General features: G+C 37.1%; 1 protein-coding gene across 2 annotated transcripts in view; it reads left to right on the forward strand.

The window, feature by feature from the left end:
- TTLL7 (tubulin tyrosine ligase like 7) overlaps window positions 1–6,469 on the forward strand; it is a 189,728-nt gene extending 183,259 nt beyond the window's left edge. For both annotated transcript variants that reach the window (XM_069094609.1, XM_069094610.1), the window contains one exon: window positions 5,512–6,469. In XM_069094609.1, the coding sequence (XP_068950710.1) occupies window positions 5,512–5,629 (118 nt within the window). In that variant the 3' untranslated portion in view covers window positions 5,630–6,469. The remainder of the gene's footprint in view (window positions 1–5,511) is intronic.
- The last annotated feature ends 7,060 nt before the right edge of the window (window positions 6,470–13,529 follow it).

Raw genomic sequence — 13,529 nt, forward strand, 5'->3', positions numbered from 1 at the left:
TGAATTTGTCAGTTTCCTAAATTTATTTTAATAAAAGATATTGGTATCCCTAGAAAGATAATTTTGCTTTTAACTTGCAAAAAGCCCAGTAAATAAGCAGCCCTTACTCGACTTTTAAAAAATTGGCTATGGATTCTACTAAGATTTAAAGGGTATTGTGTGATATGTTTATACATGCAGGGGTACCATTGAGGGAGGTAGGAAATAGCCATAGCTTTGAAAATACTTAAGAATTTTAATATGAGGTACTAGGAATCAAGTAGATTAACACTGAGGGAAATGAGGCTCCTCTCCTCCAGAAATCAAATTTTTTTATTCAAAATCCTCTTGCAGATATATCTTTTAAAACTTATTCTCTCAAAAAACAAACACTAAAACATGCCTGGCATAGTTAGAAAATGCAACAGCAAAATTATTCAAAAATACATTGTATTAAAAACTATGGCAAACTTTATTTGTGAGCTTTGTTCGTTTCTAATGAATCTGTGGATGAACTAAACTTATCAGATCTTGTCATGTGACTGTTGCAGGGCTTCTAACATAGTTTAACTCCTACTGGAAACAGACGTTGATTGATCTCAGCATGGTAGAAGTAAATTTAGCCACCAAACCATATTGACTATGCAAACATCAAAATAATATTCTGGATATTTTCATTGACCAACCCAAAAGATGGAAAATAAAGCTTATCATACTTTCATACTAATAAAGAGAAGTAAAAAAATATTTTCAAGTTACTGAATGCATGAATGAGACTCTTTGTTATCTTTGGGGAACATAAAACATAGTTGAGGAAGGCTTGGACTCCAATCCAAGAAGCAGTCTCTATGACAGTCTTTAAAGCCTATGGTACCAACTTCTACCCAAGCACCATCGAACCTCTTATGATGTGGGAAGTCAGATGATGCTACCTTTGCATACACCTCTCTATTCTCAAAAAATACTCTGGAGCTTTGGGGTGCAGGGATGAAAGTTGGAGGCTTCTATGATCACCTTAAGATTGCTGAATGATGATGTAGAAACACTGAAAGCTCTTCTGCAGTGGAGAAATTTCCTGTGCAATCCTGTCCCATGAAACTGAATCAGGGACACCTGAAATTTAATGCCCCGGGTACCCCAGCCACATAAGAAGTGCAATTAAGGGCACAATAATTAAAGGAAATGGAAGCAGCAGCAGCTTGGTAGTCTTATCTTTAACTCTGTTATGGTAACTGAGAAAGTGCTGAATCCTTGTCATCCATTATGAAGATAGAGTGAGCCCACCTTTCAAGTGCTTCGCTCACAGCGGGCACTCAGTGATTGATCAATATGATTAATAAACAGTGTAGAGAGATACAAGCCTAATGAATATTGAGGTGGAGTAGGTAAGATTGACTGATTTTTATGCTCACAAAATATGTAGCATAGTATTTTACTACGCATAAAATATTGCTTTATCTAGAATTGATTTTTGCCTTATTTCCGTGAGTTTTTCCTCTCCCAGGTCCTCAACCTGTGCATTTGCCTAGATTGTAGAGTTGCCAAAATAACTTCAAATGCCAAAAGTGTTCAAGAATTAACTCTTAACTCCTCCCAATGCACCCTCATTGCTTATCTTAAAATATAGCTTTGCCTTACAAACTCACCTACCTTCTCATGGAAGGACTGCTGGGTTCTTTATTTGAAGCTGGTTTTTTTTTTTTTTTTTATGCCAACTTCATAGTTAATGAACCATTCTTGGGACTCGATTTGTACTTTGCCACAGAAAGGAAAAAAGAGAAGCCAAGATGCCATCTTTATACTGTGAACCTTGTTTTTAGGCTACCCTAAATAATGGGATTTCCATCAGGAATGATATTATTAGCAATTGGAAAGTAAAGCCTTGTGAATATAAAGTATGTGGTTAAATGTTGAGGTAAATAAAAGCCACTGTCCAGGGTTCTGATGTCCTGTACTTGTTGGCCCCATACCCAGGAAGTTGAATTGACTTGAATGATTGAGTTCCTAGGTGGGGACCAGAAGTTGACTTGGTTCCAGGACTGACAGTATCCACACTGACCCAGATTCTGGGTTCCTCCAAACTGGAAATAACTTTAGGCTTATGGAAGACCACCATGAAGTTCCTGCCAGGGGATAATTAAGTCAACTCTCGGAGAAGCCAAATGAGGGGATAAGGAAGGATTTTCTGGGGAATAATTTCCCCATTGACCTTTGGCATACTATTTAACAGCAATAGTTTGACAAATGGGCATCTTTAATTTGCAATTTGAATGTGTTTTTCTTTACTAAGATAGTGAATCTCTTGAATGAAATACCTTTTTTATCTTTGTTTTTTTCTTTCTATCAGTCAAGTGAATCTGCCTTGCAAATATGTCAATGAAATAGTGATTTTTGTATATAAGGAGTAAAGTAGGATGAAAGCAAAGCCACAAACTTTTCTCATTTTCAGTACTGCATGCACATTCTGCAGATAATCTATAAATCCACTTCCCAGAGATACTGTTCCTACTGAAAAATCAAATCACATTATTTTAACTTCATTGCAGAGAATATGCTTTAAAAATAATTTTTGGTATTCATCAAGGGCAGTGGTCCCAGGGACCCACCAGACAATATTAAGGAATGTTAAAGCAAATAATCCATTGTATTTTCCTGTAATACTTTAAAACACCCTATAGCACTCTCTTTAAAGAAAAAAAAGCAAAATGCTTCTTCCAGTGTGACTTCAGGGGCTTTTTAAAGCCCACATAAGACCTTCTTGTCATTTTAAGATTTGGAAAAAAATTTTCCTTTTGGCTTTTTTGCTTTCCTGATGCTTTACTGAGCACCAAAAAGTTTAGATTCATGGAAGGTAGATATTTTTCCATTCCCAAAACTAGTCTGCTCTTTAAATGTCTGTTAAAAGTATAATGAAACAGTTGAATTCATTGACTGTAAGGTCAGGATAACTAGAGAGCCCCTAATCTGGCTGACCCAGCCCAGTTCTCTTCCCTCTTGTACCTAAGTCACAAGTTGTGTCCATTTCCCTCTTTGGTTTCTTCTGCACAAATGGACAGCTCCTCATCAGGCAGGAGGGATGTGGGAATTTTACCCTCTTCACAGGATCTGGAAAACAAAAATGACTTGCCCTTTGAAAGAAAGTAATTTAGGTATAGAGAACACAGTTCTCATTGGAAGATAAAAGAACTTTGCATTGCTTCTATTTAAGTATGTACCTTTGCACTAGACAACGGTGTGAGCAAAATGGGAGACTTCCTTAGCCAGTGGATATCAGACTAGCTACCAATGACACAATAATGTGCATTAGCTACCTGAATGCCATTAAAAAAATGTATATAATCTTGAATGTGCAAAATAAGTAATTTTGTCATTCAATCTATCAAAACAATTTAAGTTCCAGTGTGCAAGGCAAACAGCTAGGTGATATGGATAAAGTGCTGAGTCTGGAGTCAGGAAACTCATCTTCCTGACTTCAAATTTGGCCTCAGACACTTAGTAGCTGTGTGACCCTGGGCAAGTCATTTAACCTGTTTGCCTCAGTTTCCTCATCTGTAAAATGAGCTAGAAAAGGAAATGGCCAAAAAAATCCCAGATGGGATCACAAAGAATCAGAAATGACTGAAAATGTGCAAGGCAACATACTGGGCATTGGAGATAACAACAAAAATGAATTAGTCTCAGCCTTCAAGGAGTTTACATTTAACTTCTCATTCATGAAATGTTGATTTCATTTGAGATGTTTCATGTTTTTTTATTACTCTGTTAACTTAAAGATTTTAGCAATTAACTATGGTTTGTTATTCAGAAATAAATTTAAATAATATTAAATCATGGTAAATTATATCATTATGCTTATGAGTGTCATTAGAAAATTACCATCTTGTCTGTTTTATGGAAATCACCTTATAATAAATGATAGTTTACATGCATCAATCAACACTAAAGTATGTACATATATGCATTCATAGCTGTACAGAATATTTGCTAGCCAATTCAAAGGTATAACTGCCAGCAGTGTCTTCCATAAAGTAACAGAGCCACTGCCAGTATTTGTGGTAGCCCTCATGTGACAGTGGGTGCCTGTAAAAGCAGGAATGTTGTGATAGAAGCTGGGGAGTTCCTGCGTCAGTAAGATATTCTGTCACTCCTCCAGGTTCCTTTCCAGGACGCTTGTTAATTAGGGACTCCCTCTTATTGGTCCTTAGCCCTGCTTTTTAAAATCTCTTTCCTCCATTGTTATGTTGTTGTTTGCTTTACATGATGTATTCCCATTATCCTCATAATCATCACCATGGCTGAATAGTTGTTTTTTTTTTTAATACTGCTGATGGTTTCCAATGGAATATCTTGATCCCTTCTATGTTCATTATTGAGTTAACCAGCTGGATACTATTCTGTTGCTCATAGAGGAGGGTTTTTTCATCATCCTAATTAATATATAAGAGGCATGCAGACACAACAAATATCCAAGAAGTGACAAGGCATGTTTAGCCCTGAACAAGAATGAAGCAAAGCATTTCATTAGTATTGCTTATACTGATGTGTAGTCATGAGCATCTCATGAGGTACAAAACTTGGGCCAATTCTGATGCTCATAGCATGGTTTATTAAATTCATCATTCCTTGGTTTCTCCATGTACAATAAGATAGTACAACCACAAAACATTAAATCACGACCAAGGGTTTTGATGCCCCGGACATAACTGCTTTTACTATTGCCTAAATTTCTTATACTGAAGGTTGCAAACTTATACAGTACTTTATACTTTGTGTGTAGGGTACATACATGAAGCAGTGAAGTAGGTAACTATCTTGAGTTTAAGAAAAATAGCTACCTTTTTTATGGATTTATAAGGAAGTTCACTTTGACAGTTATCATGTAAGTTATCGGATAGCATTTAGTCAGGGTGGTTCCTTATGATGGGATTTCTTGGTGGGGGAAGGCTCATCCTTTATTTTGCCCTTGGGTAGGACCCTTTGGGTAGGGTGTTTTTTTAATGTATATTCTGGGATGGCATCTGTTCTCTATTAGCCTTCCATAGGTGGTCACTTGTGGGATAGGGAGGTCCTTCAGAGAGGATGGAGAAAAAAGCAGAAAAGAGAACCTAGGCCTGTCATACCATTCTTGATCTAGAATTTCCCCTTCTACAAGACTGACCCCAATGAACTAAATAACCTGTCACAAACCTAAAGATATTTTTTTGGGTTGAGAATTCAATCTATTCTTGATTTAGCAATTTTGTTGATACAAAAATTACATCATCAATATTTTTTTGCAATTTCAGAAATGTAACAAAATGAATGTAAAAATATTTTAATCCACTCTAAATCAGATGATCAGCCTTGGAAGTGGTATCCTGATTTCTTCTTGTGTTGTGTGAGAAACATCTGCGTAGTAGATAGCTTTTGTTGTACAAATGTCATGGCTAGTCTGGGGTCATTTCACATGGTATGATTCATAAGAAACTGACAATTAGGTGGAAATGTTTTGCCTTGCTTGTTAAAATTTGATCTTTTAACCATCGTTTTTAGGTATTTACTGCCAGGAACTACACAGTTCATCCTGAAAACACCGTCCTACAGCCTTTTCAACCCTTCTGCAGTGAAACATCCCAATGTTTTGTTTACACCCAGATATGCCCATATGTGAAACCAAAGGAAAGTTTGCTATGGGAAATACATATTGGCAATTCATTTTTTCCTTCACTTTAAACTTGCAAAGAAAGTAAATAATAAGTGCTGTTTTATGTATATATAATATATATGGGAAGATTATGTATATACACACCATCAAATAACATATATCTATTTATGTGTGTGTGTATATATATATATATATGTACACACACATATATTACTCTATATGAAAGAAAATTTAACCAACTATCCCCCCCCTCCACCATACTCTAAAAGCTTAACCCTTCTGGAAATGTAATAAACCATGTTAAAAACCGTTTCCACAATTATGTGAATGTCTAGATCTTGCTAGATTGATAATTAATTCCTTCCTACTAGAAATATTATTTTTGCTGCAGAATCTATAAAATAGAATTGAACTTGGAGATCCCATTACAGTGTTAAATTATTTTCTAGATGCAATACCTTTCAACTTGAAATACATTGCTTATTGTATAATACCTTGTTAATTTGCATAGATTCATTGACTGTCTGAAAAAAGGTAAATAATAAGCCTGATGTTGCTTAATGTGATGATTCAATATAAAATAGATTTATCATTCCTATTGAAAAGGACCATAAAAAGCCAGATCCAATTTACCAGCTTCCTTTTTTCTTCCTTTGTGAAAACCTGAGCTGTCTGTACTAATGTAATTTTCCAGTAAGGCCTAGTGAAGTAACATTTTGGTCTAAGTGAAGACAATCCAGTGGATTTAAAAACAAAGCAAAAACAAAACACGGTGAAACAAAACAAGTCATTCTGATATGTGCTTTTAACTGGATTCAACTAATAAAAGTGAAGGTAATGGTCACCATCACATCTTTCTATGTGTCTTTTGTGACATGTGTCTGTCGTTTTCTTTGGGATTTTATGGCAATCATTTATTAAGCACCTTATATATGCCTTGAGCTATGCTAGGCACTGAAGATACAAAGACCAAAATGAAACAGTTCTTGCTTTTAAGGAGCTTCTGTTCCACCAGAGAAGACATGTACATATGTAGATATATGCACAATATGTGCAAAATAGATACAAGATAATTGGGGAGGGGGGTGGAGTCACCAGGTACTGAGAAGACAAAGACAGTCTTCAGCTGAGCCTTGAAGGCTGTTAGGGATTCTAAAAGGCAGAAATGAGGAGGAACGATACGCATGGGACACAGGGACACAACCAAGGCAAAAGCATGGAGACAAGAAATGGTGAAGAGTAAGAAGGCCATTTAGATTGACCTATAGTGTCTGTGAAGGAGAGTGATATGTCTGAATTACAGCTTCATTATCAACACAAGGCATACAAAATATAGAAAATTGCAAAATTAACTGAAAACTGTTCGTGTTTACTTGAATTATATTTAAAAACAGCTCAGGGAGATTCAGAGCCAAGATGGCAGAGTAGAGAAGCATTCAGCCAAGTTCTCCCAAATTTCCCTCCAAAGAACTCTAAAATCACACCTCAACTTGAATTCTGGAGTAGCAAAACAAAACAAAAAAATTGGTGAAACAATTTTCCAGCCCAGGACAACTTAGGAGGTTGGCAGGAAAGGTCTGTCTCACCAGAGAGTTAGTCAAGCCTACAGCACAACACAGAATGCACAGCTCAGGCTATGCTGAGGTGCCATCAATGGACCTTGGAAGCTGCATTAGTGGCAGTAGCAACCTCAGGAGCTTTCAGGCTGTGGAAGGTGGGGGGATCTAACAACAGGTCAGAAGGGGATTACAGCCCATTTGCTGGTGCTGGGTTTATGATCCTGTTGCATTACCCACATGTAATTCTGGATCCCAAAACCAAAAGGAACAATAGCACTTGTGACTGAAGGGAACCCTGGTTGTTGTTAGAAGATGGAGAGTAGTGCTTATAGTTACCCATGGGGGATTAGGGACCCTGATCTCAATGGCAAGACAGAGGGGAACACTAATAATTGTGGCTTCAGGAGAACGGGGGACCTGGTCACAGTCCCAGGACTAGGAGGAAGGATACTGTTGTTGGCTACAGAGGAACAAGATCCCAACCTAGGTAAAGATGAGAGCACAGGACAGGAAAGCAATGACCAAAATTTTCCATAGATTATAGAACTTGGAAGCACTGAAAACCTACAGACCCCTAGAACTAGCTCTGAAAATAGTAGCAAGAAAGTCCTGAAACTTAGGATAGTGCCCCCTTCCCTGGGAGGAGAGCCCAATTTAACATGAAATTAAAGGTCAATAAATAGGCTGGGAAAATGAAAAAACAACAAGAAGAACCTGGCCCAAGTTACTGTGGTGACAGGGAAGATCAAGACGCACCCAGAAGAAAACAACGTTAAAGTGGCTATAGGCAAGGCCCCAAAGAAAAATGTGAATTGGCTACATACCTCAAAACATTCCTGGAAAGTTCAACAAGAATTTTAAAAGTCAAATAATAGAGGTAGAGGAAACAATGAGTAAAGAAATGAGAATGATGGAAGAAAATTATGAAAAGAGAGGCAACAGTAAAATTCTCAAGAAATACTGAGGAAAATAATAGCTTAAAAACAGTTGACCAAGTGGTGAAAGAAGCACACAAATCCACCAAAGAGTGCCTTAAAAAGCAGAATTGGACAGAGATTGGAAAAAGAGATACAAAAACTCCATCAAGAAAATAATTCCTTAAAAATTAGAATTGGGCAAGTGGGAATCAATGACTCTGTGAGACACCAAGAAACGATAAACCAAAACTAAAAGAATAAAAATAACATAGAAGAAAATGTCAAATGTCTTATTGGAAAGACATTTGACCTGGAAAGTATATTGAGGAGAGATAATTTAAGAATTAATGGACTGCCTCAAAGCCATGATAAAAAAAAGAGCTTAGACATCATATTTCAAGAAATGATTAAGGAAAACTAACCTAATATCATAGAACCAGAGGGTAAAATAGAAATGGAAAGATTCCACCACCCACCTCCTGAAAGATTCCAAAATGAAAATTCCCAGGAATGTTATAGCCAAACCCCAGAGGTCCCAGGTCAAGGATAAAATATTGCAAGCAGCTGGAAAGAAACACTTCATTATATTGTGGTAGTATAGTCAGGATCACACAGGATTTAGCAACTTTGACATGAAAGGATCAGAGAGGTTGGAATATGATATTCTGGAAGGCAAAGGAGCTAGAATTATACCAAGAATAACCTATCCAGCAAAACTGAGCATAATCCTTCAGGAGAAAAAAATAATGAAATAGAGGACTTTGAAGCATTCCTGATAAAAAATACCAGAGCTGAATAAAAAAATTTGATTTTCATATATAATTCAAGAGAAGCATAAAAAGGTAAACACAAAAGAGAAAGAAGGGATTCAGTAAAGTTAGAATATTTACATTCCTATATGAGAAGATAATCATTATAACTCCTAAGAACTTTATCATTATTAGGGCAGTTAGGAGGAATATAAATACACAGAGGGCACGGATGTGAGATGATAAGATAATTTCAAAAAATAAACTTAAGGGGCTAGGAAAGGGGATGCACTGGGAGAAGGGGAAAGGGAGAGCAAGAACAAGGAAAATTATCTCACATGAAAGAGGTGTGCAAGAAGACTTTTACAATGGAGGGGAAAGATGGTAGGAGGTGGCAGACAATACTTGAACCTACTTCTCATAATTGGCTCAAAGAGGGAATACCAGGCACTTATTTGGGTGTAGAAATCTGTCTTACCCTACTGGGAAGTAGGAGAAGGAAAAGGGGAAGTGGACTAATAGAAGGGAGGGATTGAGGTGACTTTTGAGGAGGGACAGGAAACAGTGGGAAAGAGAGAGAATGAGAATGAGAATGTGAATGAATGAATGAGAACAAAATGCTAAAATGGTAACCATCACAACAATCAGTACTGGCTAAGAAATATAGTTATGGATCAATGGAATAGATAGGTACACAATGAACAGTAGTAAATGACCATAGCAGTTTAGTATTTGACAAACCTAAAGATCAAAGATTTTGGGACAAGAAATCACTATCTGACAAAATTACTGGGAAAACTGAAAGCAGTTTGGCATAGACCAACCTCTAACAACACATACCAAGATAAGGTCAAAAGGGATACATGATTTAAACATAAAGGGTGATATCATAAGCAAACTAGGAGAGAATAGAATATTTTGCCTGTCAGATTTGTGGATAAGGGAAGAATTTATGACCAAATAAAAGATAGAGAGCTTTATGTGGTGTGATATGAATAATTTTGATTATATCAAATTAAAGTTTTGCCCAAGATTAGAAGGAAAGTAGGAAACGGGAAAAAAAATATAGCAAGTTTCTCTAATAAAGGCCTCATTTTCCAAATATGTAGGGAATTGAATCAGATTTTGAAAAATGAGTCACTCCCCAATTGATAAATAGTCAAAGGATAGCAACTATCAGTTCTCAGAAGAAGAAATCAAAGCAATGTGTCATATGAAAAATGCTCTAAATCACCATGATTAGAGAAAGGCCAATTAAAACAACTCTAATGTATCACCTCACAACTGTCAGATCAGCTACTATGACAGAAAAGGAAAATGACAAATGTTGGAAGGGACATGGAAAAGTAGGGACATTAGTACACAGTTGGTGGAGAGCAATTTGGAGCTATGTTCAAAGGACTAAAGTGTGCCTAGCTTTTGACCCAGAAATATTACATCTAGGTCTGTACCCCAAAGAGTTATAAAGGAAAAGGACCTATATGTACAAAAATATTTATAGCAGCTCTTTTTATGGTGGCAAAGTATTGGGAATTGAGAGGATACCCATCAGTTAGGTAATGGCTAAACAAGTTTCATATAATTGTGATGTAATACTATTGTGCTATAAAAAATAACAGACAGAATACTTTCAGAAAGATCTGGGAAGGCTTACATGAACTGACATAAAGTGAAGTGAGTAGAACCAGAAAAATAGTGTAACATAGTTACAGCAATATTATATGATGATCAGCTGTGAATGGTTTAGCTAATATAATGATCTAAGACTGAAGGACTTGATGATGAAAGATGCTATCCACTTCCAGAGAAAGAACTGATGCAGTCTGAATGAAGATTAAAGGATATATTTGTTTACTTTATTATCTTGCTTTGTGGGGGGGGGGTCCCTACATTTTCTTTGGCAACATTTATAATATGGAAATGTTTTGTATGACTGCACATGTATAACTTATCAAATTGCTTTCCTTCTCAAGAAATGGGGCGTGAAGAAATAATTTGGAACTCGATTTTTAAAAAAATGAATGTTAAAAATTTTTGTTTACATGTAATTGGGAAAAAATATTTTGATAAAAACAGCACGAGAGTCTCCTGGTGCAGTGGATAGACTTAGATTTGGAGATGGAGGAACTAAGTTCAAATCCCATCTGTGTTCTTGCTGTGTGATCTTAAGCAAGTTACTTACCCTTTCTGGGCCTCAGTTTCTTCAGTCATAAAGTGAAGTCAGGGTATTGAATTAGGGTGTCTTTTCATGCTTAATCTGTGATCCTAGAATACATAAAAACAGAATACTGTATCTAGGCATTGTGAGTCCTTGGTGAAGAACAGTGTGGAATGCTATAGGAAATGCTAAAAAATGGAGACCAAATCACTTCCTTGGTCCTGCCCCAGGGGGTTATGGATGGTTGGACTTCACATCACCAGAGAGTCAAATACAAATACAGCACCTGTGACTTCATTCTACAAAGACCACCTAGGTTATTATATGGAGAAATTTATATTATGGACCAACAAAGAGCTTTGGGTTCTAGGAAAATAATTTTGATACCCCTACTCAATTTAATCGGTATTTACTCAGTTCATTGTGTTTTGATAGGTATCAGTGATTGTATTAGTAAGTTAAGTAGAATAAAGTTGTATTTAGTTACTACGGCAGAAATAAGAGTAGATTACAGTTAATTAACCCACCATGTATTAATGATAATATTACTTCTGATTGATTTTTGGAATAGATTTGTGCTGTATTAGTTAGAGTTGTTACAAGGAATCATATTAACTGGTGTTAGGAATTTGCTGTACTGGCAGTACACCCCCCACACACATACTCCTATGAGTGAACTTTACTTGAAAAACCAGTTTCCTTCTGACATCACCTTTTCATAATGTTCTTCCACACTGTGGAAGGCCCCAAGATGTTGCTGACAAAGCTCTAAGTGGTTGATAGATGTCTCCCTTGGCCTATCATAGGAATTCCCCCACTTGTGAAAATGACCAGTCATGCAATTGTACTGCCTCGTTCTATTTTTAGTGACCTCCCAAGGGCTATAAAAACCAGTGACCCCTGAGCAGTGGAATCTTTGACCAAGAAGTGGTTTTGGATCCAGTTTCTTACGGACTACTGGTCTCCCTAATAAACTGATCATGCTGACTCAGTTGTCTTTTGTTGTGAATTGTAATTTTGCAGCCCTCATTGTTGTCAAGCCAGCAAGGAGGTCTAGTCATGGGCCCCAATCCCCTTTGTCTATCCTCCCCAAGAGGCCCCAAAAGGACTACACCCCAGACAGATCTTTTTCATCATTGGTTCCTATGAGGAAGATGGCTCTGGGAAGTTGGACTTCCCTCAATCTTTGCACCCAAATTCTCCGTGCTATGGGTGAGTCTCTCCAAATTGTAGTTGGTGACTCTGCCTTTATTTCTAAATTAATGGTCTTTTATGTTCATTTTGAAAGGGTTCCCTAATTAGGCTTGACAAAGGGATGAGCAATTCTTTCCAAATCAAAATTGGTGTTTCTGTATTAGATAGGTTCATATAGGTCATAGAGCAGCTAGGTGAATTTTAAAATTAGGAAAAATTGGAAGCTGATTTTAAAAAAAGCCTTAAAATCTACCGTACTGACCAACCTGAATTTTTTCCCCTATTCTCTCTTTGAAAAGGTGGCTCAAAAACTAAGTACTAGGCTGATTTTGCAATGCCAGTATCACTTCCCCTTTCTATCAACTGACTATCCTCTGGCCAATTACATAAAGTCTTGAAAAACTAGCCAGTTTTTTCTTTAGAACTTCCAGTTTTTATCTTTTACTTCTTTAGAATTTTTGAGCATAAACTGGGGTTTGGAAGGTAAAATTTATTTTAAATCACCAATTATTGATCATCTAAACCTGTCTTTCATTGTGGAACTGGTCTCTGGGTCTCTCCATCTATAAAAGAAAGCACTACATTACACTACAGCTCTTAGTCATAAACTGAGAATCTGGACTAGGACTTAACCTGCTGGCTGGCACCCCAGCAAGGGGGCGGGGACCTTGTGTTAGCAGCTGCCTCAAGGTTATTATGAGTGGACAGCAACAATTGCAATCTTGAAAGCAGGGCCTGCCAACAGAAATTCTTCTTCAGCAGACTTAACTTGTGGGTTTCCCCTAAAGCCATAAGCAAGGACCAAGTTTATGACTAGGCTCCTGAGACAGCCACACTTGAGCCATGGTAGAAAGCAAGGGTCAAGGGATCAATATGAACCATGTGACTCCTTGGTAGGGAACACCTGTTAAGGCCACCTGGGGGCTCCTTTAAACCAAATGAGACAAACACCAAATCTGTGACAAGACTTTTTGAAGTATCTCTGCACCCATTGGGCAGAAATTGGTCTGGTCATGAAGGGATTGTGATTACCACACCCATTAGGTCAGCAGAAATAGCTGGAAGGAGTAGAGACCAAAGGAAGTTGAACCACGTGACTTCAGACTGGGACTCCTAACTCTTGGAAGACTGGCTGCCATTAGAAGGGAGGTTTGGCTTTTCACTGAGAATTCCTGGAGACTGAAAAAAATGTTGGAGAATTATATTAAAACCCAATTCCTAGACAGTTGAACGTTTCTTTTTACTTTGGGGACTGAGAAGCTAATTATGCTCTTAAGGCATTTCTAGTGAGGGAATTCTCAGAGAAATTCAGAGAATATCCTGATAGGA

This window comes from Petaurus breviceps, unplaced genomic scaffold (assembly GCF_028583685.1).
Source record: "Petaurus breviceps papuanus isolate PSGF00001 unplaced genomic scaffold, PetGlider_PUasm1.0 220, whole genome shotgun sequence".
Taxonomy (NCBI): domain Eukaryota; kingdom Metazoa; phylum Chordata; class Mammalia; order Diprotodontia; family Petauridae; genus Petaurus; species Petaurus breviceps.